The following is a 27,198-nucleotide window of genomic DNA, read 5'->3' as shown; positions in this document are numbered from 1 at the left end:
TTACTTTAAATAAATAATTGAATTTTTAACGAATTTCAATTATTTTTTTATAAATAATAAAATTCATTGCAGGAATTCAATTATTTTTAACAAAATTTCTCAAAACTTTAAAAGAATTCAATTATTTTTAAAAATTTAATAAAATTCTTGACAAAAATTCAATTCTTTTGAAAATTTTGATTAAATTCTTTATGAGAATTGAAATATCTTCAAAATTCAATTATTTTTAATAAAATTTTCATAATAAATAAAATTATTTGTAGGAATTCAATTATTTTTGATAAAAATTTCTCAAAACTTTAAAAGAATTCAATTATTTTTAAAAATTTAATAAAATTCTTGACAAAAATTCAATTCTTTTGAAAATTTTGATTAAATTCTTTATGAGAATTGAAATATTTTCAAAATTCAATTATTTTTAATAAAATTTTCATAATAAATAAAATTATTTGTAGGAATTCAATTATTTTTGATAAAAATTTCTCAAAACTTTAAAAGAATTCAATTATTTTTAAAAATTTAATATAATTCTTAACAAAAATTCAATTCTTTTGAAAAATTTTGATCAAATTCTTCATGAGAATTGAAATATTTTAAATACCTACAATTTTAATTAAATCTCTCGAAAAGTATTCAATTACTTTTGAAAATTTTAATAAAATTCTTAGCAAGATTTCAATTATTATTTATTTTCAATAATTTATAAAAATTTTCGCAGGAATTTATTTATGTTAAAGAATTTTAATAAAATTCTCCCCTAAAATTTGATTATTTTAAAAAATTCCAATGAAATTCCTTAAAAGAATTCAATTATTTTTAATACAATTTTTTTTTTCATAAGAATTGAAACATTTGTAATAATATTTTAATTAAATTTTTCACTTAAAAAGTAACTTTATTTTTGAAGATTTTAGTTTAATTTTTCGCAAAGAAATTTAATTATTTTGAAAAATATGAATAAAGATCTTTATATAAGAATTATTTATAAATAATAATTTTTTTTTCAAATTTATTATTTTAATGATTTTAATAATGTTTAATTGTTATTTTTTGTTATTTATCATTTGAATGATTTTTAATAATATTTAGTAGTTTTTTTTATTTATTATTTGAATAAATTTTAATAATATTCAATGGTAATTTTTTTTAAATTTACTATTTTAATGATTTTTAATAATATTTGTAATTTTTTTTAGGGATGCGTCGATGGATTGGTGCAAGCTGTCGAGGATAATGCTGAGATAATAATTGGCGTGTGCGCTGGCTTGGTGGTCATCGAAGTTTTGGTCATCATTTTGGCTCTATATCTCGCCTGCTGTCATTGGCGACCACAACATGGTAGGCTCGGTGTTAAAGTGAATTACTAAAAAATTATCAACGGTAAACTTGAGACCTTATTGAAAACCTTTGCAGTTAATCGATGCGTTGAGCAACCTAACAAGGAGTAAACCGATAAAAATCACGTCCATCGGATCACGATTGATCTTTAACAGCGAAACTAACTTTTCTCTCATTCAAGAATCTCGTCTCTCATCGAGGACGGTTTTTTGCATTTATTACAATAATGCAATTTATGTATAATTATCGTCTCCCAAAAAAAATGTGCTGGTTTCATATTTATATAATTCTCAAATCATTAATTCAAATAATTAATCATTTCATTTTTTCGTTATCGTTTTCGTTTTTGTTTTCATCCCATTTGGAACCAAACTGTTTTCGAACATTGCCTCCTTTTTTTCCCCTCACAAACACACTTTTAATTTACATTTAAAAAAAAAGAACAAAAATTAGATTCTAAACAAAAATACATTTTTTTGAATTTTCTAAAATCCATTCTCTTTTTTTTTTTGCTTAGGATTCAAAATCAATTCCAAATCAGTTTGGTGACAGTTTGGTGTTAAATTCGATAGTTAATAATTGTTTATTTCTGAATTTTGATTCAATTGCGCAATTATTGAAAATTCGTTTTTACTCGTTAAAGTTGGAAAAGAAAAAATAATTTATTCACGAGTCACAAGGACTATTCTAGTTATCATTTTTCTCAGTCAATTTAAATTTGATTCGAGTTCGAAGCAAATTTCTAATTGAATCGAATTTCGATATTCCGAGTTTTTCGCACATCTTTCATTTTTTTTATTCAAGAAAAATGTTATAAAATTATCTTTCACGTCCCAGAGAGATTTAATTTTTCGAATTATAGACTTTTCGTTAAAAAGACATTCCAATTTTTGTTTATAGTTTATCTATAGAAACAATTAAATAATAATAATTATAATAATTAATTATTATTATTTATTAAAAATTACGATAGTAATAAGCTTTTCGGCTTTGAACGAAAATAATAATAATAATAATAATAATTATTATTATAATGAAAATTATTATTGTTCAAATAATTAATGTACTGTAAATCATTGAATTCATTTCAAGAATTTTATCAACATTTTTTTTTCAATATTTCTTTCGAGAGAATGTAATTAAAATTGATTTAAAAATAATTTAATTCTTGGAAATAATTTCTTTTTAAAATAATTAAATTGTTTTTAAAAATTTATTTCAATATTCTTGAAAATAGTGGAGTTTTTTCAATAATTTTTACTGAAAATTTGGAAAATAATTGAATTTCATGAAGAATTCAATTATTTTCAATAATTGTAATAAAATTCTTTAGTCAATTTATAAATAATAAAAATCTTCGTATAAAATTCAATTATTTTTTTCATATAAATAATAAAATTCTTATCAGGATTTCACTTATTTTCAATAAGATTTTAATTGAATTTTTCGAAAATTTCAATTATCTTTAAAAATCTTGTAAAAAATCTCGCAAAAAAAATTATTTTATAAAAAAATAATTAAATTTTTCGCTGGAGTTCAATTATTTAAAAAAAACTTTTTAGAAAATTCAATTCAAGAATTCAATTATTTTCAGAAATAATGAAATTTTCGCTGGAGTTTAATTATTTTAAATACAATTTTAATTAAATCCTAGGGAAAATTAAATTATTTTAAACAATTTTATTAGAGATTTTGTAAATAATTACATTTTTTTTTAAGAATTTCATTAAATTTTGGTAAAAATAATGTAATTTTTGAAAATAATTTTAATTGAAAATTATTGAAATTTACAACGAATTTTCTTAAAAACTTGAGAATAATTGAATTGTTTAGAAAAATTTTATTACAATTTTTGAAAATAATTGAATGTGTTAGAGAAATTTTATTAAAATTGTCTCTGAAAATAATTGAATTTCTTCAGAAGAATTTTATTATTTACAAAAAATAATTGAATTCTTGTAAAGAATTTTACAATTTATAAAAATAATTGAATTGTTTCGAAGAATTTTATCTGAATTTTTGAAAATAATTGAATTTTTTTAAGGAATTTCATTAAAAAATTTTTGAAAATAATGATTTTTTAAAAAGGAATTACATCAAAATCGTTGAAAATAATTGAATTTATATTAAATATTTGTCGTAAAATTAATTTGACAATAATTATTATTATAATTATTATTATATTATTATTATTATTATCATCATTATTGTTAATATAATTTAAAGTACGTATTTTTATTTAATATTTAAATATTTAAATTGAAAAGAAAAAATTTTTTTAGTCGGCTTAAAATTTTTTCCATTTTCTGAATATTATTTTCTTTTTTTTTTAATTTTAGAGGAATGTATATAGAGTACAATGGAGATGTACCTGAGATTAGAAAATCCGCATCTCTGGGATCAAAGATAGTAAATATATTTAGAGATAAAGTTGCACTAAGAAATTTTACGAGTTTCATCGTTTAAAAAAGCATTAAAAAATAAAATCACTTCGTCGACTATAAAAATAATGAATAAATAAAAAATAAAAAAAATACTATAAGCCGTTTTTTCGCATCTCAAAATGCGAAATGAATTTCGAGTCACAGTAGGCTTTTTTCGTCCGAGGAGATAAAGAAAAAAATATTTCTTGTAAATTTATTCGCAAAAGTTGGAGAAAAACAAACAAAAAAGAAAAAAAGATGAAAAAAAAAATATCTATGTGTCGTTCTTGTAAAAACGCAGGCAAATTTTTTCTCCATGTGCTTGCAAATATATTGTTAGGCTGAAAGAATGTTTAGCTCTGCGAACAATTTTTTGTAGCGCCTGCAAATTATTTATTATTTCAATTTGACAAATTCTGTTTGTATTTTTAAATTAAAAATACGAATAGTATTAAAAATAGAAATAGAATTATTGAATAGAAATTTGAATTTCTATTCAATAATATTTCTATTTTAATTTCGTAATTTCAATTAATAATTTAATAATTATTATTATTATTTATTATTATTATTATTATTATTATTATTATTTATTAATAATTTCAATAATTGCAATTCTAATTTCAAAATTTCAATTGCTCTGATTGGAATCACGATTAGAATTTTTTTTTTTGAGATTAATTTACAGGCGCTCGCAAAATTGTCTGATTTTTCCTGATTCGAGTGAAAAACTCAAGTCAAAAGCCATCCTGCCCCCCAGACTAATGAAGACAAACGATTAATTAGTAATCGAAAAAAAATACATTTAAACAAAACAGAAATTTAATAATAAAAAAAAAACTCTGACACAAGGAAAGGTTGAAGCCATTGATAAAAAGATCGTTGTTTTTAGCTTGTGTAGATGTATCGTCAAGACATGCCTGGTGAAGACGAAGCGAGTTATTTTGCGTCTCAAAAAGTAAGATTGCAAATTTTTTTTTCATTTTTTTGTCAAATTTAACAGTATTTTTTTGTCTCATTAGATAAATAACAAAACTTGTATACTGTCCTTACAGAAACAAAAAAAAGAACAAAAAAAAGTGAACAAGCAAAGAAACTTTTCTGTTTTAATATCTAGCTGTAGAAGCCTTAACTAAAAAAAAAAAACAGGCATGAAAATCTTTTCTCGCGCTCTCTTCTCTTTCTCTTTCTCTCTCTCTTTCTCTTTCTCTGCATGTCATTGCCAACTAATTATTTATAAAAAAAAAACCCAAACAATATGGAAAATACCAAAGAGAAAATTTATTTTTTTACCCCTCAAATGGTAAAAGAACAAGTGTTATTTTCTTTAATTAGAAGACATATTGTTTGGGTAATAATTTTTTTTCTAAAGCTTCCTCAATGTTATTATTTTCAAGTAACAATTTTATTTCTCACACGAGTCATCAAGTTAGCACAAATTTTCACATAATAAAAAAAAAAAAACGGGAAAAATAATCGAAAAAAAATCGAGAATTTGAAAGTCTTTCACTAGTGTAATATTTTTTTAGTTGAAAGATTTTCAAATCTTATCAACTTATCAAATATTATCTTGCTTGATAATAGTGAAAAATAACTTCTGAATGTAAAAAACCTTTTTTAAAAAGAAAATATTAATTATTATTTTTAAGTAATAATTATTAAAAAAAAAAAAATTAATTCAAAAAAGTTGTTATAAAATTATTTTTCAACTTTATTATTTCGAGAAAGCAATTTTTCAAATGGGTAAAAAATAATTAATTCTAATAATTATAGATAAAAGAAGTGAGAATTTTTCTAAATACATTAGAAAATTATGGAAAAAGTTTAAAAAAAAAAATTCGAAAGATTTAAGAAGATAATTTATAGAAAAAAAAATGTAAAAGGAAAATAACAAAATAAAAATAATTCAAAGTAGAAGAATTAATTTTCAAGGGTTAAATTCAGAAGAAAGAAACTTCACGGTTAATAATAATTAGAATAAAAATAGAGATTATTTTGAAAATAAAAATTAAATTTAGATGTACTGTGAGTGAATAATTAGAAAGATTTTATTAGAAGTGATTTCCGTCCTAAGAATATATTTTATTAAAAAAAATTAACAGTTTTCTTTACGAATGAAATATTAATTAACTGAACAAATAAATTAATTGGTAACTTTAATTAATTCAAACTTAAATTAATTAACAACTTCAATTATTTAAATTTTACATTTGCTATCAACACTTTCCCAATAAATATTGTAAAAATCGAAAATTTTAAATTTAAATGAAATTCGATTTTTTTTGTGTGAATAATTTGTGCTAATTAACTCGATACATTGTTATTTATAATTTAAGAATCGTACGTATTCGCATGTGTGCTTATTTAATATATCAATTTTCAATCATTATTATTATTATTATCATTATTATTAAATATTTCTAAAATTTTAATTTTTTCATGAAAGAAAAATATTTTTTTGGAGCACATCTTCGCATGCGTACGTAAAAATATAGAGTTTTATTATTACCGTTTGTTCCACAAACAACAAAAATCATTTCGACATTATATCAGGATTCAGAAGTAAAAAAAAAGGTGAAATCTTTTTTTAGTGGAAAAAAAAATTAATGCTTTGTATTTTCGACTTAAGAAATTATTTTTTTCTGTGGAAATTGAGATTTTTTAATTGATTTTTCGAAAAATATTTTTATCTCTCTGGTAATTATTCAGAATTTCAAAAGAATTGAATTATTTTCAAAAAGATTTTTTAATAATAATTTTCGAAAAAAATTCAATTTTCTAACACTTTTAATAAATCCTTTGAAACAATTATTTTCAAATATGAATTTTTGAATAATTTTGGATTCAAACTTTAAAAAAATTCAATTGTTAACTAATTTACTTATTAATTTTTCATGGTTGTTAATTTCAGAAATTTTTAATAAAATTCTTCATAAGAATTCAATTATTTTCAAAATAAATTTTTCGAAAGAATTCAATTTTTTTTTAATTTGTTATAAAATCTTTGCATAAATTCAATTATTTTCAGAAAAGAAAATTCAATTATTTTCTAAAATTTTTAATAAATTCTTGGAAACAATTCAATTCTATTTATAAATAATAAAATTCTTTGCAAAAATTAAATTACATTCAAAAGAATTCAATTATTATAAAAAAAAAAATTCACGAAAGAATTAAATTTTTTTCTTAATTCGTTATAAAAATTTTTTAAAAGAATTCAATTATTTTCAAAAGAAAAAAATTCACGAAAGAATTCAATTTTTTTCTTAATTCGTTATAAAAAATACCAAATAATTCAATTATTTTTAATACAATTTTAATAACATTTCATGAAAGAATTCAATTTTTTCTTAATTGTGTTATAAAAACTATCGAAAGAATTCAATTCTCAGAATTTCAATAGATCTGTTTTTTAGAAATAAATAATTCCAAAAAAAGATTCCAATTGAGAAAAAAAATTTTTTTTTTCTATTTTATAATTAAAAAAATGGCCTAAATAATTTGTAGGAATTTCAAGGCATTATATTTCTTTTTATTTTAGATTTAATTAATTAAATCTAATTACTAAATTTAATTCTTTAAGTAATTAATTTAATTAATTTAATGAATTTAATTTATTTAATGAATTTAATTCAATAAAAAATTTAATTTTCTTTTTATTTACTTTCGAATCCTGTATTTTATCTCTCTCGATCAATGTCGCACATTTAGACGTTTTCGTTTCCAGTGATAACATTTTGGTGCTGCTGCTGACGAGACGTTTAGAGCATGGAACAAAATTGAGTAGTTCCTTCTAGCATTGCACCTTGAGTCCTTAGAGATCCTGTGCCTTGCTCGCTTGAAAAAAATATATATATATATATATATTATATATAAAGCTAGTCGCTCATTGGCTGGCAAGAATCCGTCGACATTTTTTTTGCTCCTGGTGTGCAAAGAAATAAAAAAAAAATTTAAAGAAAAACTAAAAAGAAAAGGTACCGAGGAACGAGAGATGGAAAAATTAAAAATAGAAAAAAAAAATTGGAAACAAATTTTCAAAAAGTATTATCATTTTTTTTTCATCCTTCCAAGACTTGTTAAAGAGAAGAAAAAATTTCGTTTTCTCAAAATTATCGATAATATCAAAAATTTTATTTTACTGTTCAAATGAATTGTGTTCTTTAATTAAAATTCTGTCTTTTGTTGTAAAAAAAAAGTGTTACCTATATTATAGATTTGTTTTTTTTTAACTCGAGAATGTCTCGAATTTCGTTTAAATCGTTTAAAAAATACTCTAAGTCGATAATTATTTAAGATTTCGGAGTTTTACTCATAAAAATAATTTTCGTTTGCATGCAATGCAATGATGTATTTATTGAAAGAATTTTTTTTTTTGTCATTGTTGTATTTTTTTTTGTGTTAAGTCGTTGTGTGTACAAAAGAAAAAGCAAATACTATTGTCAGCGTTCGATTTCAAATTTCCTCGTCAAAATATATTTTATAAGTAATAAAAAAAAAACCGATCGAGTAAATATTTTGTAAAAAAATCAATGTTTCTTTTAAATTTGTAATTTTAAAATATAAATTTTCTAAAAAAACATTGATTTTTCCAATTGAAATGTAAAAAATTTGCGATCTAGAAAGAAAATACGAAAAATTCCTTTTTTCTTTTATAAAAAATCAAAAATATAATTTTACTATTTATTTGCGAGAGAAAAATTTCTTTGAATGAAATCAAAGAAATTGTAATGAGTGTGAAAAAAGAAGGGAATTTTTTTTCGCTATAAAGTATATTAAAATATTCAGAGAAGAAAAAAAAGGTAAAGAATGAAGTTTGAAACGATGCTTTGATCGATGGTGATGTAAAGAGTGTGATTTTTTTTTTTTTAATTTTCAATGAAAGAGTCTGTAAGAGAAGGTCCGTAAAAAGATAATTAAAAAAATGCACATAAATAAATACACATAGACAAATACACGTGAATACAAATATAAATACAAGTATAAATACAAGTAAATACACACAAAAATAATACATAAACAAATACATATAATATAATACATACATTATAATAAAACCAAAATACACAATAATAAATATACACGTAATACAAAAATAACACACAAAACTTACACTTTTATACAGAGACTGATACCTGACCTAAAAATGTATATATTTGACACACGGTAAATAATTATTATTGCGATTCATGATAATTATTATAATTATTCTATATTTACGATATATTTTACTGTATTATTATTATTATTAAATAATAATATGTATAATTAAAGTCTATAAAAATGGACCTAGTGTCCCGATCTGTTTAGATTTATTAAATGTATTTTCTGTTTCTTTTGTAAAAAAAAACTGTACACACTAAATTTAAAAAAATAAAAAGAAGTTTTATATTACTAGAAATGGATTTTTACGCTGTGAAATTGTTTAAAAAAATTTTTTTAATAATAACTAGCAAATTTATTATTATTATTATTATTATTATTATTATATTTATTTATTTATTTATTTATTTATTTATTTATTTATTTATTTATTTATTTATTTATTTATTTATTTATTTATTTATTTATTTATTTATTTATTTATTTATTTATTTATTTATTTATTTATTTATTTATTTATTTATTTATTTATTTATTTATTTATTTATTTATTTATTTATTTATTTATTTATTTATTTATTTATTTATTTATTATGCAAATTAGAAAATTTTTATTTTCAAATATGAATTTTTGAATACTTTTAGATTCAAACTTTAAAAAAAAATTCCTTTATTAACTAATTTACTAATTAATTTATTATTCTTGTTTATTAATTTCAAAAGTTTTAATAAAATTCTTCACAAGAATTCAATTATTTTCATAAATAATTCATTTATAAAAAATAAGTTTACGAAACAATTCAATTTTCTTTTAATTTGTTATAAAATTCTTTGTAAAAATTTAATTATTTTCAAAAAAAAATTTTACGAAAGAATTCAATTTTTTTTCATAATTCCTTATAAAATTTTTCAAAAGAATTCAATTATTTTCTAAAATTTTAATAAAATTCAATAATTAAATGTTTATATTGAAAATTATTTAAAAAAAAAATTATTTCTCTTTCGCCATAGATTTAAATTTGCGCGGGAATTATCAACTTCATCCCCGCGTAAATTTGAATATCGCCGTTATTAAAATTACTTTTATAATTTTTTTTCTTTTGATTTCTCGAATGAATACATAAATTATTAATTATAGATTCGAGTTTATCCAATCGACAGTTTTAAATTAATTTATAAAACAAGGGTTAGTTATTTTTCACTTTATATCCACTTTATCAACAGAGGTAAGAGGTGTAACTATTGAATTCTAGTTTTCAAAATGGCTTCCTCAGTGCAGACTGTTGCTCGTCAAGTAAAACCAATTTTATCAATAAATGATGAGCAAGCTCGAAGAAGAGTTATTCAATTATATAAAACATGGTATCGTCAAATACCCTTTATTGGTGAGTAATAATTTCTTCACCTTATTTTTAATCGTTCGTAAAAATAAGTCATCACAAAATTTCTAACCTCAAAAAAAGGTATTTTACTTTGTTATTGTAATTGTAATTTCGACGTTTTTAATTTAAAAAATAAAGGATTTCAATTAATAAATCATTTCTTTTTTTTCTACACGATATCTTTTTTTATTTATTTATTTGTTTATTTATATTTACAGTACAATTTGCTTTCCTTTTGATTCGTTATGTAAACTAATGTCACTATTATTTTACATTTTTGTATATTTATAATCTTTATATTTCGTAAATTTAATTAAGCGTAGTTATTATTTTTAAATTTATTTCGACATTTAGTTTTGTTCTAAAGTTTCTATGTTTTGAAGCATCTATTTTTTTTTGTTGCCAAAACAAAATTTTGTTTTTTTTTAATTTAGATAATTTAATATTTATAATTATAATGTGTAAATTTTAATTTAATTAATAAGTCGAATTCTTTTTCAGTTAGGGAATTTGATATTCCCAAAAGTGTTAAGGATTGTAGACAAAAACTTCGAGAAGAGTTTGTGAAGCATGAGAATATTAAGGATATTAGAATTATTGATATGTTGACAATTAAGGTAATTAAATTTATTTTTTCTCATTTCTATTCGAATATTTGCTGAAATAAATAATTATAATTAAATATAAAGCAATAGTAAAAATAAGTCTATATAGGAATTTAAAAATAAATTAAAATCTATTTTTATAGTATTTTATCTAAATTTATGAAAATGAAATTAAAAACTATATTTATCCAGGGGCAAATGGAATTAAAGGAAACAGTTAATAAATGGAAAAATGAAGGTGCATTAATGTATCTCTTTAAAGACACTGTGGAGCCAAAACCAACAGATTTTCTATCGAAATTCCTAACAGGCCACGATTAATGTATTTTGTTAATAAATTTAGTCAACATTCAGCCAACAACTGTACAGTTTATGAATGCTTAGGAATTAAGATGTAAATTATATCTCTAAAAATCGTGTGTTATCAAATGTTATTATTTTATTTGAATTTATTCTAATAGGAAGAAAAGAAATAAAATCTTTAATTGAAAATTAAGTTATTAAAGAAAAATGAATACCAATTTTTTGAATATTTAATTTCATTCATTAAATAAAATGATAATAATAACATAATAATAATCAATTAAATCTTTCAAATATAATTTTGAATAATTTTTTTAGGATAATTAAATTTTTGAATTAAAAATTTTTTTTTTGATTAAAAAGTTTTTAAATAATTAAAATTATGAAAAAATTTTATTGAAAACAATTGATTTTTGAAATATTTTATCAAAATATTTGAAAATCTAAATTTGCATTTAGAATTCAATTGAATTACAATTTTTGAAAATAATTGAATTCTCAGAAGTTCAAAAATCTTAAGACAAAATTTTTCGAAAGGAATTTTATTATTTATGAAAATAATCAAATTCTTCGAAAGAATTTGATTAAAACTATGGAAAATAACTTCATTCTTGGCAAGGATTTTATTAAAATTTTAGAAAATAAATGAATTGCATTAAAGAATCTATTTGAAAATTTTGAAATAATTTTTATTGTAAATTTTGAAAATAATTAAAGTCTATGAAAAAATTGTTTTCCTAAAAAATTAAAATCTTCGGAATAATTCAATTATTTTCAAAAATTGTTGTAAAATTCTTTGTAAAAATTCAATTATTTTAAAAAATAACGATTAAATTCTTTATGAGAATTGAAATATTTTCAATAATATTTGAATTAATTTCATTGAAAAATTCAATTATTTTCCATTATTTTAATTAAATTCTTTTGCAAAATTTCAAATATTTTCATAATTTATAACATTTTTCTCTGGAATTGAATTATTTTAAAGAAAATTCTTCGCAGGAATTTCAATTTCTTTGAAAAATTGTAATAAAATTATTTGAGAGAATTAAATTATTTTCATAATTAATCAAATACTTCGCAGGAATTTAATTATTTTTAATAAAATTTCTCAAAACGTCAATAAAATAAAATTATTTTTTACAATTTTGATTAAATTCTTTCTAACAATTCGATTCTTTTGATAAATTAAATTAAATTCTTTATGAGAATTGAAATATTTTCAAAACAATTTTAATTGAATTCCTTGCAATCATTTACAATTATATTATCAAAAATTTTAATTATATTCTTATCAAGAATTCAATTATTTTCATAAAAAATAAAAATCTTTAGAGTAAATTCAATTAATTTTCAAAATTTTCATAAAAAATAAAAATCTTCGGAGTAAATTCAATTAATTTTCAAAATTTTCATAAAATTCTTTAGAAAAATTCAATTATTTTGAAAAATAATTAAAATTCTTCAGAAAAATTAATTTATTTTCACTTTTTTCACAATTCTTGTCAAGAATTCAATTATTTTCATAAAAAATAAAAATCTTCGGAGTATATTCAATTATTTTCCAAAATTTTCATTAAATTATTTTGAAAAATTCAATTATTTTGAAAAATAATTAAAAACTTTGAAGTAATTCAATTATTCTCCAAAATTGTTGTAAAATTCTTCGTAGTAATTCAATTATTTTGAAAAATTTCAATTAAATTCTTTATTAGAATTAAAATATTTTCAATATTATTTGAAATAATTTCATTGAAAAATTCAATTATTTTCCATTATTTCAATAAAATTCTTTTGCAAAATTTCAAATATTTTTATAACTTATTATTTATTTTCATAAATTTACAAAATTTTTCTCAGTAATTGAATTATTTTAAAGAGTTTTAATAAAATTTTTTGCTGAAATTCAATTGCTTTCATTATAGAATATTTAATAAATTTTTCCGAATTAAGTAAATTATTATTCATAAATAATAAAATTTTTTTGCAGAATTTCGATTTTTTAAATAAAATTTTATCGAATTTCTCGAAAGATGTAATTATTCTTAAAAATATTGATTTAAAAAAAGAATTATTTTTATAAATTAAATTTTATTTATAAATTAATTAAATTTAGTTTTCTTCCAAAAATACGAAAAATACCATAAAAGGGAGATAAAGCAACGCTACACAAAATTTGTTTTATTTGAAAAGGTACATTTTTAATTAACCATTTTTATAGAAGGTAATCATTTTTTTTTAATTTACATAGTATTTTTGTTTTGTTTTTACATCGATATATTATTATTCAGTTATATACATTTGACAACGTGATATATTACTAAGCACCTTAGGTACCATCTAGTTCACTTTTCACAGCCATACAGATATTTTGCTTTCCTTCAGTGAACAAATATAAATACAATATATATTGATGTATAAATTTCGCGCTTATTCCGCTTATTATTTTCAAAAAAAAAAAAAAAAAAAAGCGTTACGCGACATTAATGAATATATTTTTCATGCGCACTATTTTTTTTATGTACATACGGTAAAAACTATACAATTGAGTCGAGCTCTCTCTCTCTTTTTCTCTCTTTCACACTTTTTCTCTCTATCTCATTCTTTCTCTCAATTTCACACGACCAACAAAATTTCTAATATTCCAACGAGTTCCAAAGAAATCCTCCGATTCTCTTTTCGCTTTCGTCAAACTTTGGTTAGAAATATTTCTCTCGTTTTTTTTTTCTTCTTTCTAATATGTAAAAAAAATAGATATTTATAATAAAGAAAAAAACAGACAAAAAAAAAGTCGCACGCCAGTAAAAAAAAAAATGAAAAAAAAATATCGCGACAGTCGGACCTTGTGTAAAAATGTCTCTAGCTCTCAAAAACAAAAAGATGCTCGTAAATTCATAAAATATAAATCTTTTTTTATACACTGTCGGTAACTTTCATATACAAAAAAAAAAAATAAAAAAAAAATTGCACGCTTATAAAAAAAAGAATGGCAAATGTTGAACTGAACGATTCGTGTTCTTGGAAAACGAAAAATTAACAAATCAGAGATCGCGATCAGAGGCTTTTTGCTTGTTTGTGTAAAAAAATATTTTTTTTCCTTGTAAATTGATTATAGTGAAAAATCTTTTTTTGTCGCGATTCTGATTTTTTCTGAGAGAGAAAATAAAAATGGTTAAACGATACTCTCTCTTTCGGTTTGAATATCATAACCGGCGATAACGCCACGACGAAGTGAAACATCACTGTTACGTAAACCATTGCCATTAAACAAATTGACTAACCAGCTTTTTATTGAATTTCTCGCTGATGATTTTTTATCGGGCACATTGTCGCCGGCGCTTGGCGTCGATACAACTTGATCCAATGATCGCCAACGTTTTATTTGCACACCATTATTTTCATCATTATCATTATTATCATTGTTTAATAATGGAATTTCGGCTTCGTTTGCTGTTGTTGTTATCACATTGCCATTTGGATAATTATTATTTAACACTATGTCCGTTATGTTTGTCTTTGAATTTGTTCTAATGCACTTGTCACAATTTTCCATTGATCGAAAACTCTTTTTTGTTGTTTCACGCCAATCGAATTGTTGTGGCGATAGTGAATTTTTTTCATCTACTTCTTCCTCTTCTTTTTCATTAAAATTTTTCTCCTCTTCTTCTTCTTCTTCTGCTTCTGCTTCTTTTTCTGTTTCTTTGCCCTTATTTTCTTCCGTTTGCCGTTTATTGTAATCAATTTGTATTGGAAATGGATCGAGTGATCTTGATTCACGTACAAAAGTTGGATAATCGTTTGTTGATGATGATGAGGCGATTGTCGAGAGGACGCGGGGATTTTTATTTCTCACATTTAAACGTGTCGATGTATTATTTAGAAAGAGATCGTCGAGGGCAAGTTTTATGTTCGCTGCACGATTTTCGGCCTCCTCGCGAATTGTGACATTGTCGAGGGTTGTTTTTGAGGAGGAATTCTCAGTTATAAAGAGAGGCGAACGATCGAGTTTTCGAACGAGAAGATGACGTGGCAGGGGACTTGAACCACCGCATTGGGACGTTGTGTCGTCGGGCGTTGGCCTTGGGACACTCGATTGTCTTCTACTTCCGGCACCCAATCCTCCGAGCAATGACGCTTGTCTTGAGTCGGGATTTAATTTTGGACTTCGTCTTGGACGACAGAATAGTGGCGGTAAATCGCCAAAATCAACCTGAAAAAAAACAATATTTTTATTTCAATTCCTTTCTTTCTTTTAATTCAAAATCAATAATTATAATTAATAAAAATAATTATTAATAATAATAAACTACATGTTCCGGTAATCTTTTCGCAGTTTCAAGTTAATTCTTGTTTGCTGTTTTGTTTCTAAACTTTTTTTTTATAATTTTTCTTTTCAAATATTTTCAATTTTAAAATTAATCTATTGAAAATCATTGAAATGTTGAAAAGAATTTTACAAAAAAAAAAATTGATAATAAGAGAATTCCTTCAAAGAATTTTATTATTTATAGAAATAATTGAATTGTTCCGAAGAATTTATTAAAATTTTGGAAAATAAATTAATTTTATGTTAATATTTGAAAATAATTGAATTCCTGCGATGAATTATATTATTTATGAAAATAATTGAATTCTTTGCGTAGAATTTTACTATTTATAAAAATAATGAAAATATTTCGAAGAATGTATTTAAAATTTTAAGAAATAATTAAATTGTTATGAAGAATTTTATAGAAATATTTGAAAATAATAAAATTTTTTCAAAAAATTCAATTAAAGTTATTTTGAAAATAATTGAATTTCCTGAAAGAATTTTATTAAAATTAAGTATATATTCAAAATAATTGAATTCATCACAAGAATTTTATTATTTTTTGAAAATAATTGAATTTTTTCAAAGGATTTATTAAAATTTTAGAAAATAATCGAATTTTTTTGAAATGTGAAAAAAATTGTGTTAAAATTTTTTTTAAAAATTGAATTATTTACTTTTATAAAGAATTTTTTATTGAAATTTTAAAACTTATAAAATATTTGCGAAAAATTTTATTAAAATTCTTTAAAATAATTAAATTTATGAGAAAAATTTTGTAACTTATGAAAAGAATTGAAATTTTGCTAAGAATTTAATTAAAATAATGGAAAATAATTGAATTTTTCAATGAAATTAGTTGAAATATTATTGGAAATATTTCAATTCTCATAAAGAATTTAATCGATATTTTTCAAAATAATTGAATTCCTTACGAAACATTTTACAACAATTTTTGAAAATAATTGAATTCCTCCCAAGATTTTTTTTATTTACCACAATAATTGAATTCTTGTCAAAAATTGTATTATTTTGAAAAAGAATGAAATTTTTTAAAAATGTTTAATTAAATATTTTTCCTATAAAGAATTAAAATTGTATTGAAACGAATTAAATTCTTCTTATGAATTGTACCAAATTTTTTAAAAATAATTAAATTAAATGAATTTTTAAAATTAATTGAATTCTTTCGATTGAATTAAAATTCTTTCGAATGTTTTTTGAAATTCTTTAAAATAATTAAATTCCTGCGAAGAATTTTATTAATCCTGAAAATATTTCAATCCTCAGAAATATTTTTTTACAATTTTTTATACTTTCTGCGAAGAATTATATGAAAAATTCTTTAAAATAATTAAATTACTGAGAAAAATGTTTTAAATTATAAAAATAATTGAAATTTTGCTAAGAATTGGATTAAAATAATGTAAAAGAATTGAATTCTTCAATGAAATAAAGTATAAATATTATTGAAAAAATATTTTAATTATCATAAAGAATTTAATCGAAATGTTTCAAATTAATTGAATTTCTACGAAGAATTTTACAACAATTTTCGAAAATAATTGAATTACTCCGAAGATTTTAATTATTTACGAAAATAATTGAATTCTTGACAAGAATTTTATTATTTATGGAAATAATTGAATTTTTCTAAAGAAATTTATGAAAATTTTTGTAAATAATTAAATTATTTCGAAGAAAATTAAAATTCTTTCGAGAAGTTTGGTGAAAATTGTAGGTATTGAAAATAATTGAATTCAGATAATAAATTCTATTAATACTTTTGAAAATAATTGAATTCTTTCAACGAATTTTATTATTTATGAAAATAATCGAATTTTTGCCAAGAATTTTTTAAAAATTTATTTTTAAATACTTAAAAATGTAAATATTAATTTTAAAAATGGAATATTCACCTCTCGTTTTTGAATTGCTTTTTCGGTGGCCCCAGTGAGCCAGTAAGTCTTAACTTCTCCCTTTCCTTTCATTTTGACTAAACCACGTTCCTCGATGGTGTAACCGCCGACAATGTCGAGCGCCTCTTTGCATTGGGCACTTATGTGAATTCTCAGAGGTTCTCCATTTGATTCCATTCTTGAGGCAGTGTTAACAGTATCGCCAAACAGACAATACCTCGGCATTGTTAATCCCACAACACCGGCGACTACCGGTCCTAAAATAAAAAATAATTCAATAAAAACAAATCGGATAGAATATTAAAAAAAGCCAAAACAAAATTAATTGTTACGAAAAATAAAATATGTAATAAAAAAAAATTAAAACTATATTTAAAAACAACGAAAAAAGGACAATCGAAAACTAATATAAAATTCATAAATTACAAATACAATTTTAAATAAAAAAAGGAAATAAAATAAAAAAGTAAACGAAATAAAAAAGTAAATAAAATAGAAAAGTAAACGAAATAAAAAAATAAATAAAATAAAAAAGTAAACGAAATCAAAAAGTAAAGAAAATAAAAAAGTAAACGAAATCAAAAAGTAAAGAAAATAAAAAAGTAAACGAAATCAAAAAGTAAAAAAAATAAAAATGTAAATAAAATGAAAAAGTAAATAAAAAATGTAAATAAAATAGAAATAATTATGTAGTGGAAGAGTTAGTGGAAATTTTCCAATTAATTTAGTTGAAAGAGTAGAAAAAGAGGAAACTAAAAAATAAAAAAGACGAAATCAATACCGGTATGAATTCCAATTCTAAGTTTTAATGTATCTTGAGGACGATGAATTATAGTGTGATGCTTAACCACATTCAATAACTCCAAAGACATTGAGGCTATCTCTCCAGCGTGCCTGTTTCCATTTTTTATCGGCAAACCAGAAACCTGAGAAAAATTATTTCAAAGCTACTATAATTTACATAGAATTATTTATTATATATGTATATACATATTCGAGAAACACAATATTTTAGAAAAGGAAAAGAAAGAAAAATTTAATGATGCAATATTTTTTTTAAATTTATAATCTATTTTCTTCTATATTAATTAATAATAATTAATAATCTGTTCGCAGTTTGTAGTTAATTTTTGTCTGCTTCTTTGTTTCCAAAGTTCTTTAATAATTTTTCTTCCTAACTGTTTTTGATTCTTCAAATTAATGAAATTTTAATTTCATCCTTTGAAGATTAAAAAATACCACACAAATTAATTAAACCAAATTAATTTAATTGTTTTGAATTGTTTCTTTTATAATTTTCAGTTTAAAATAATTGAATTCTTATAAAGAAATTTATCAAAATTTCCAAAAGCATTCAATTTCTTACGAAAAATTAAAAATATTTAAATTCTTATGAAGAGTTTTAACAGAATTTTGCAAAAAAAAATTGAATGTTATAATTAACATTTTTTCTTAATTTCTCAATTCTTTCAAGAAATTTTATTACAATTTTTTTTTAAATAATGGAATTCTTTTAAGAAATGTTATTAATTATATACAATTAATTGAAACCTTGCGGTAAGAATTTGATTAAAATTCATTGAAATAAATAAATTTCTGCGAAATATTTTAGAAATTATGAAAATAATTGAATTTTTGCTAAGAATTTAATTAAAATTATGGAAAATAATTGAATTTTTCAATGAAATTAATTTAAATATTAGTGAAAATATTTCAATTCTCATAAAGAATTTAATCGTTATTTTTCAAAATAATTGAATTTCTACAAAGAATTTTACAACAATTTTTGAAAATAATTGAATTACTCCGAAGATTTTAATTATTTTTCGAAATAATTGAATTTTTCAAAATAATTTAATGAAAATTTTGGAAAATAATTGAATTACTCAGAAGATTTTAATTTTTTATGAAAATAATTGAATTCTTGACAAGAATTTAATTAAAATTTTTTAAAATAATTGAAATTTATCAAGAAAATTTATTGAAATTTTTAGTGAAAATAATTTAATTTCCCCAAAGAATTTTAATTATTTTTCAAAATAATTGAATTTTTTAAAAGAATTTTATGAAAATTTTAGAAAATAATTGAATTTACTCCAAAGATTTTCATTTTTTATGAAAATAATTGAATTCTTGACAAGAATTTACTTAAAATTCTTAAAAATAATTGAAAATTATCAAGAAAATTTATTGTGATTTTAGTGGAAATAATTTAATTTCTCCTAAGAATTTTATTATTTATGAAATTAGTTAAAATTTTGCATAGAATTTTATTATTAATTATTATTAATATTATTTATATATATTATTAATTATTAAAAATAGAAATTTAAAGAAATTTTTTCATAGACTTCAATTATTTTCAAAATTTACAACAAAAATTATTTAAAAATTTCCATTACTTTCAAAAATTTTAAATAAATTCTTTAATGCAATTCATTTATTTTCTAAAATTTTAATCAAGAATTGAATTCGAATTTTTGAGGAATAATTAAATTATTTCAAAGATTTTCATAAAAAACTTTAGAAAATAATAAAACTAAATTCTTTCAAGAAATTTAATTAAAAATAAACTGAAATTAATTGCAGTCTTCTATAGAAATCTATCAAAATTATTTTGAATAAAATTGAATTTCTCCAAAGATTTTTTTTTATATTTACCAAAATAATTGAATTCTTGACAAAAATTAATTTCTTAATGATGATTAATTAATTAATTTTAATTGAAAATAATTGTGAAAATTTTAAAAATAATTTAAATCTTTGAAAGAATTTTATTTAAATTTTTGGAAATAATTCAATTATTTCGAAGAAAATTAAAATTGAATTGTTTCAGCGAATTTTATTATTTATGAAAATAATTGAATTTTTGACAAGAATTTTATAGAAATTTTTTGAAAATAATTTATTTGTTTCGAAGGAAATTCAAATTGTTTCGAGGAATTTTAGTTGAAATTATGTTTAAAATAATTGAATTATCATTAAGAATTGTATAAAAAATTTGGTAGTTATTTGAATTCTTTCGACGAATTTTACAAAAAAAATTTAGAAATAATGAAATTCTTTCTTCGATGAATTTCATTTAAATTGTATTGAAAATAATTGAATTCCTGCGATGAATTTTATTAAATTATTTGAAAATAATAATAAAAGAATTATAATTAATTAGTAAGTTAGTTAAGAATTGAATTTTTACGAATTTTGAATCGGAAATTATTTCAAAATTAAAAATGAAGATAATTAAAAAGTAATAAAGAAATGAAGGTAAAACTAAAGTGACTGATAATTACCACCATGTAGGCGTCGCCGATTGTTTCGACTTTGTAAACGTCATATCCTTTGATGATGCGATCAAACAACGTATATAAATCGTTGAGAAAATTAACCACCTGAAAGGGTGTACTTTCGGCTGACATCGATGTAAAACCAACGATGTCACTGAAATATATTGTAACCAAATCGAAAGCCTCTGGCTCAACTCCAATTCCATTTGTTAGACAATTAGCAACTGGTCTGTAATAGAAAATAAAATTAACGATAAGCTATTTTTTGAAAATTTACTTAATTTATTGAAGATAGAAAAAAAAAATGAAAAGCATACTCAGGTAACATTCGGTGAAGGAGATCCTCCGTTTTTTGTTTTTCCTCGAAGAGAAGGCGCGTTCGCTCACTGACTAGATCCTCGAGATTGTTGGCATATTTTTCCATCATATCCATCATTTGATCCATAATATTGCGATGTCTTCCGGCTTTCATTTTCTTCAGTCTGGTGCGAATTATTTTAAAGTCAGGTCGAAGCTCAGGACATTCGGTCCAACAATCGGTTATTGTACTAACAATATATTCAGCGCAATCTGCCTCCGATTCCGAGAGAATGTCAACATTAGGTCTAAATGGTGGTTCGCCATCGTCCGGAAACCTTTTCACTCGATCAATGATTTCTTAAAAAGAAATTAGTTTAAATTTTATAATTTCTATGTTTCTAATAAATAATATAATAAAATTATACAGTTAAAAAATTAATATATAATAAAATATTTGAAAAGGAAAATAATTTTTACAATCAATTTTAATAAATCATTTATTTATTTATTTCATCATTTATTTATTTATTTTAGTAGTAAATGGTAAAGTAGTTGAATCATTAGTAAAATTAGTTTCAAAAAACTTTTGGAAATTAATTATTTTCAAGAATAATGAAAAGATGGAGCATTTTTAATTTATTTGATGAAAAAAAAAATGATCGAAGTTGAGCTTAAAATAATGTTTTTCTGGGAGAAAAAAGTTTCACTTAATTTCACTTACCTTTGGGCTCTAAATTTACACCACCGTACGGTCCTTTTCTACCGATCATTTCATAAAGAATAATCGCAAACGAGTATATGTCCCCTTCTTGGGTTCCTCTGATCGGAGCATTAAGATTCCTTAGCAGCTCCGGCGCTTTCCAGAACAAGTCTGTAATTATTGAATTAACAAATTATAATTTAAATTCCAAATTCCTAAAATTTTAATAAAATTCATTACTTAAAAGAATTTTAATAAAATTTTTCGCAAATATTTTATTAGTTTTAAAATTTCAATAAAAAATTCTTTATAAGTAAATAATTCAATTTTTAAAAAACTTTTTAACACATTTCGAAAAAATTCAATTTTTTTTTTCTAAAATGTTAATAAATTCTTTGAAAAAATTCAATCATTTTTATAAATAGTAAAATTCTTTGCAGAAGTTAAATTATTTTTAATCCAATTTAAATAAAATTTCACGAAAGAATATAATTATTTTCGAAAATTTCCATAAAATTCAATTTCAACAAGAATTAAAAATTCTCTAAACATAATTGAATTATTCTAAAAAATTTTTTTTAAAAATTCTATATATATAAACATTAAATTACTTTCAATGCAATTTTTAAATATATTCGTCAAAAAAAAATTGAAAGAATTCAATTATTTTCAAAAAAATAATAAAATTCTTGTGATGAATTCAATTATTTTGAATACATATTTAATTTTAATAAAATTCTTTCAAGAAATTCAATTATTTTCGAAACAACTTTAATTAAATTTCTCGAAAAAATCTCATTATTTTTAAATATTTCTACAGAATTCTTCATAACAATTTAATTATTTCTTAAAATTTTAATAAATTCTTCGAAACATTTCAATTATTTTTATAAATAGTAAAATCGTTCGCAAAGAATTCAATTATTTTCATAAATAATATAATTCAATGCAAAGATTTGATTCTTTTCAAAACAATTTTAATTTTGATACAATTTAATATGAGAATTCAATTATTTCCAATAGAATTTTAACAAAACTCCTCGAAAGAATTTTAATTTTCTTCGAAACAAATTGAATTATTTGCAAAAATTTTAATAAAATTCTTTGAAAGATTTAAATTATTTTCAAAAATTTTCACAAAATTCTTTAGAAAAATTCAATTATTTTCAATTAAAATTAATCAATTAATCATCATAAATAAATTGTTGTAAAATTCTTCGAGAAAATTCAATTACTTTGGAAAAATTTCAATAAAATTCCTTGAAAGTATTCAATTCTGTTTAATCCAATTTTCACAAAAAAAAAAATTTTTTTCTTTAGAAAAATTCAATTATTTTCAATAAAATTTTAATTAAATTCCTCGAAAAAATTTATATTTTTCAAAATTTATGTTTTTTATTTTTTAAAAAGATAATAAATTGCTTCACAGAAATTCAATTATTTTCAAGTGAATTTTAATAAAATTTCTCGAAATAATTCAATTATCTTCATAAATAATTAAATTCTTGTCAAGAATTCAATTATTTTGATAACTATAATAAATATCTTCGGAGGAATTGAATTATTTTCAAAAATTGTTGTAAAATTCTTCGAAAAAATTCAATTATTTTTAAAAATTAAAAAAAATTTTTAATAATTGAATTTTTGCGAAATTTTATTAATAAAATTCCTTGAAAAAAGTCAATTATTCAAAAAAAATTTTGATAGATTTCTTTACAAGAATTCAATTAATTTTAGTTTATTTTGAAATTCCTCTAAAGAATTTGATTATTTTCAAAAGATTTTCTAATATTCTTCGAATCAATTTAATTATTTTTAAAAATTTGAATTTAATTCTTTGCAATATTTTAATTTGTTTCAATTAAATTCATCGACAGAATTTAAGTTTTCTTCAAAGCAATTGAATTTCTATTTTTATAAAAATAAATTTTTAAGTAGAAAATTATTTTTTTTTTTGTCAGACAAAATGCACTATTGAACAAGACATAAAAATAAAAAAAATGCAATATTTTTATAAAATAAATTTTAAAATAACCGCTTTTGCATTAATATTAATTAGTTTTTCTACAAAAATTTTTAAGTGACTATTATTATTAGAAATTATTAGAACCAAAGTGATAAAAATTTTCATAAAATTAATTCTTTAATTTTACATTCAACAAGACATAAAAATAAATAAAATAAATAAAAATCCAGTGTTGTTTTTTATAAAATAAATTTTTATAAAATCGAATTTTGCATTAATATTAATTAGTTTTTCTACAATAAGTTTTCAGTATTAATTTTTATATTTTAGAATATTAAATTAAATTTAAAATTATAACTCTGATTTTTAATTCAGAAGAATTTTTTAATTTTTAATTAACGTTTGTCATATTATAGAAAACTAGTTTTACTATTCTTTTCTTTGAAAATAAATATATTTCCACCGCATTTTATTCAATGAGAAAAAAGAAAGGGAAAGAAATTCTTTATTTACTTCGATAATACTGATGTTCACCGATGCTATCGGATTCTGCACAGTGGCGCATATCGTGAAGACCAAAATCAGAAACTTGAAGAACCCAGCGTGAAGTCACAACGCAATTGGAAGACTTGAGATTACCATGGCAGACTAGTACGGATGACTCGTGAATGTACAACATACCCTGAATTGGAAAAAAAAATATTTTTATTAAAAAAAAAATACTCATCAAAACGAAACAAATTACAAATCGTTACAATAAACTCTATAAATTATTTATATTACAAACTTTTTCAATATTACAAAATGGTAAACTTTGAATTTTATCATTTTTTTAATTAACTTTTATTTTACATCATTTTTTCACTTTCATTTCTTTTTCAATAAACATACTTCCTGTTAATTAAAGACTTTACCTTAATGAGATCATGAACTAATGATGCAATGAACATATCGTCTAACTTTATATCTTCATTTTCAATGATATCCTGCAAAAAAAAGGGAGAAAGAAGAAATTATTTTCTATTTTTATTTCAAATTTTAACATTCGCTTTAATTTATTTAATTTATTTAATTGAATTAATAAAATTAATAAAATTAATAAAAATATATAAATATATTTTTAAATTTTTATTTGACTTTTCATTTAATTTTACATACTCATGAAATAAATGAGAAGGTCCTGTTTTATTTAAATTAATATTAAATATTTCTTTTTTGCCTTCACTTACATAAAGACTTCCTTTGGCACAATAATCGGTAATTAATAATATCCTCATTGGCTCCACGCACGCACCGATAAATGAATTGAGATTACCGTGTCTTATTTCACGAAGAACGCGCATCTCTTTCATAACGTCACGTGAAATGTCTTTTTTCTTGGAGAATTTCAATTCCTTTATTCGTACAACCACACCATGATAATGACCCGTTTGTGCAAACACCTGATTTCCACATCTCGACTCATAAGACATTGCACTAACTAAACTTAACTGAAAAATTTCAAAAAAAAACAAATTGTTTTATTAAAAAGCATAAAAAAAATTATGTAGGTAATGAAGCGAATGTAATATATTGATTTAGCATTTATAATATTATCAGGCCTCGGATCGACTTTCAGGCGCAAAAAAAAGTCACTAGTCGATTAAAAATACAAAAAAAGTCGTTTCACGGGAAATAAAATTTTAAAAATTTATAAAATTAAATATTAAATTATATTGAATTAAATTTAATAATTTCTAAAAATCACTTTCAATTATTTTCCTAAATTTATCAAAATTTTCACAGAAATTGAATTATTTTAAAGAATTTTAATAAAATTCTTCACAGAAATTCAATTACTTTGAAAAATTTTGATAAAATTATTTATGAGATTTTAATTATTTTCATAATTAATCAAATTCTTCGCAGGAATTTAATTATTTTAAAGAATTTTAATAAAATTCTTTAATTCTTCTTAATAAAATTATATATTGAATAAAATAATGTATTGAATTATATTATTGAATTAAATAATTTTAAAAAATTAATTTAGTAATTAATAAAAATTAATTTTAATAATTTCTAAAAATCACCTTCCAAAATTCAATTACTTCCTTTAATTTTTAACTAAACTTTATCTTCAAATCAATTATTTTCAATAATTTTCCGAAAGTCAATGCGTGTTTTTTTAAATTTACAATATTTTCAAATAATTATAATAAAGAAATTCTTATAATAATCATCTAAAAATATTTTAAAATAATTATTGAAAGATAATAGTTTTTTAATTATATGTACAGTTAAAAAATTTCCAATTATAATTTGGTAAAATCTTTTAAAAATACCTAATTGAAATTTGATCAAAATTTTTTTAAAAACAATTGAATTCTTGACAAGAATTTTATTATTTATGAAAATAATTGACTTATTTCGAGAAATTTTAATACATATCTCAAATGAAAGTAATTGAATTTCTGCGGAGAATTTTATTATTTAGAAAGAGAATTAAATTTTTTTCAAAGTATTTAATTAAATTTTTTCTCATAAAGAATTTTATTGAAATTTTTACGAAGAATTTTATTAAAATTCTTTAAAATAATTAAAATCCTGCGAAGAATTTGATTAATTATGAAAATAATTCAATTCTCATAAATAATTTTATTCAAATTTTTCAAAAAGTAATTGAATATCTGTGAAGAATTTTATTAAAATTCTTTAAAATAATTCAATTCCTGCGAAAAATTTGGTAAATTTGCGGAAAAATAATTGAAATCTTGCTAAGAATTTAATTAAAATTTTCGAAAATAATTGAATTTTTGCGAGGAATTGAAATTAAAATTGTTTAGAAGATATTTCAATTCTCATAAAGAATTTAATCAAAATTTTTTAAAAGTAATTAAATTTTTTTGAAGAATTTGATTAAAATTCTTTAAAATAATTCAATTTCTGCGAAAAATTTGGTAAATTTGCGGAAAAATAATTGAAATCTTGCTAAGAATTTAATTAAAATTTTCAAAAATAATTGAATTTTTGCGAGGAATTGAAATTAAAATTGTTTAGAAGATATTTCAATTCTCATAAAGAATTTAATCAAAATTTTTTAAAAGTAATTAAATTTTTTTGAAGAATTTGATTAAAATTCTTTAAAATAATTCAATTCCTGCGAAAAATTTGGTAAATTTAGGAAAATAATTGAAATCTTTTCACGTTTTGAGAAATTTAATTGAAATTAATTAAATTCCTGCGAAGAATTTGATTAATTATGAAAATAATTAAATTCTCATGAATAATTTTATTAAAAGTTTTCAAAGTACTTGAATTTCTACAAAGAATTTTATTAAAATTCATTGAAATAAATAAATTCCTGCAAAATATTTTAGATATAAATATTATGAATATAATTTAAATTTTGATAAAAATTTAATTAAAATTTTCGAATATAATTGAATTTTTTCCAGGAATTTAATAAAAATTGTATTGAAATTATTTCAATTCTTATAAAGAATTTAATTAAAATTTTTTAAAATAATTGATTTCCTGCAAAGAATCTTTATTATTCCTTTTAAAAAAATTTTAATTCTTGC

The 27,198-nt window shown here is 20.5% G+C and overlaps 3 protein-coding genes across 6 annotated transcripts in view; 2 read left to right on the top strand and 1 right to left on the bottom strand.

The window, feature by feature from the left end:
* LOC122506474 (CD82 antigen) overlaps positions 1 to 7,771 on the top strand; it is a 42,141-nt gene extending 34,370 nt beyond the window's left edge. Inside the window, exons 7-9 of one of the 3 annotated variants that reach the window (XM_043618682.1) lie at positions 1,197 to 1,338; positions 4,654 to 4,719; positions 7,489 to 7,771. In XM_043618682.1, coding sequence (XP_043474617.1) covers positions 1,197 to 1,338; positions 4,654 to 4,688 — 177 coding nt within the window. In that variant the 3' untranslated portion in view covers positions 4,689 to 4,719; positions 7,489 to 7,771. Of the gene's footprint in view, positions 1 to 1,196; positions 1,339 to 1,413; positions 1,673 to 4,653; positions 4,720 to 7,488 lie in introns of those variants that run through there. The other 2 variants (XM_043618684.1, XM_043618683.1) reach the window with 2 other exon arrangements.
* A 2,321-nt stretch (positions 7,772 to 10,092) lies between these two features.
* On the top strand, positions 10,093 to 11,372 carry LOC122506475 (NADH dehydrogenase [ubiquinone] 1 alpha subcomplex subunit 6). The gene is made up of 3 exons (XM_043618685.1): positions 10,093 to 10,249; positions 10,748 to 10,863; positions 11,044 to 11,372. The coding sequence occupies exons 1-3, from the start codon at positions 10,126 to 10,128 to the stop codon at positions 11,170 to 11,172; spliced, it is 369 nt and encodes a 122-aa protein (XP_043474620.1). The 5' UTR covers positions 10,093 to 10,125; the 3' UTR covers positions 11,173 to 11,372.
* Positions 11,373 to 13,596: 2,224 nt separating this feature from the next.
* Positions 13,597 to 27,198, bottom strand: part of LOC122506473 (receptor-type guanylate cyclase Gyc76C-like) — a 95,289-nt gene continuing 81,687 nt past the window's right edge. For both annotated transcript variants that reach the window (XM_043618680.1, XM_043618679.1), the window contains exons 11-19: positions 24,865 to 25,125; positions 24,550 to 24,621; positions 24,149 to 24,317; positions 21,691 to 21,840; positions 20,987 to 21,326; positions 20,676 to 20,898; positions 18,167 to 18,311; positions 17,386 to 17,642; positions 13,597 to 15,364 (exon numbers count right to left, since the gene is read on the bottom strand). In XM_043618680.1, the coding sequence (XP_043474615.1) occupies positions 14,327 to 15,364; positions 17,386 to 17,642; positions 18,167 to 18,311; positions 20,676 to 20,898; positions 20,987 to 21,326; positions 21,691 to 21,840; positions 24,149 to 24,317; positions 24,550 to 24,621; positions 24,865 to 25,125 (2,655 nt within the window). In that variant the 3' untranslated portion in view covers positions 13,597 to 14,326. The remainder of the gene's footprint in view (positions 15,365 to 17,385; positions 17,643 to 18,166; positions 18,312 to 20,675; positions 20,899 to 20,986; positions 21,327 to 21,690; positions 21,841 to 24,148; positions 24,318 to 24,549; positions 24,622 to 24,864; positions 25,126 to 27,198) is intronic.

This window comes from Leptopilina heterotoma, unplaced genomic scaffold, assembly GCF_015476425.1.
Source record: "Leptopilina heterotoma isolate Lh14 unplaced genomic scaffold, ASM1547642v1 Lhet_42, whole genome shotgun sequence".
In the NCBI taxonomy this organism is placed as follows: domain Eukaryota; kingdom Metazoa; phylum Arthropoda; class Insecta; order Hymenoptera; family Figitidae; genus Leptopilina; species Leptopilina heterotoma.
This window is presented reverse-complemented; position numbering and strand designations above follow the sequence as displayed.

What these genes read in the sequence shown, in the direction of transcription:
- LOC122506475 (XM_043618685.1), top strand. Translation starts at nt 10,126, where the DNA reads ATGGCTTCCTCAGTGCAGACTGTTGCTCGTCAAGTAAAACCAATTTTA. An exon ending in TCGTCAAATACCCTTTATTG is followed by an intron (nt 10,250 to 10,747) that starts GTGAGTAATAAT and finishes ATTCTTTTTCAG; the next exon opens with TTAGGGAATTTGATATTCCC. An exon ending in TTGATATGTTGACAATTAAG is followed by an intron (nt 10,864 to 11,043) that starts GTAATTAAATTT and finishes ATATTTATCCAG; the next exon opens with GGGCAAATGGAATTAAAGGA.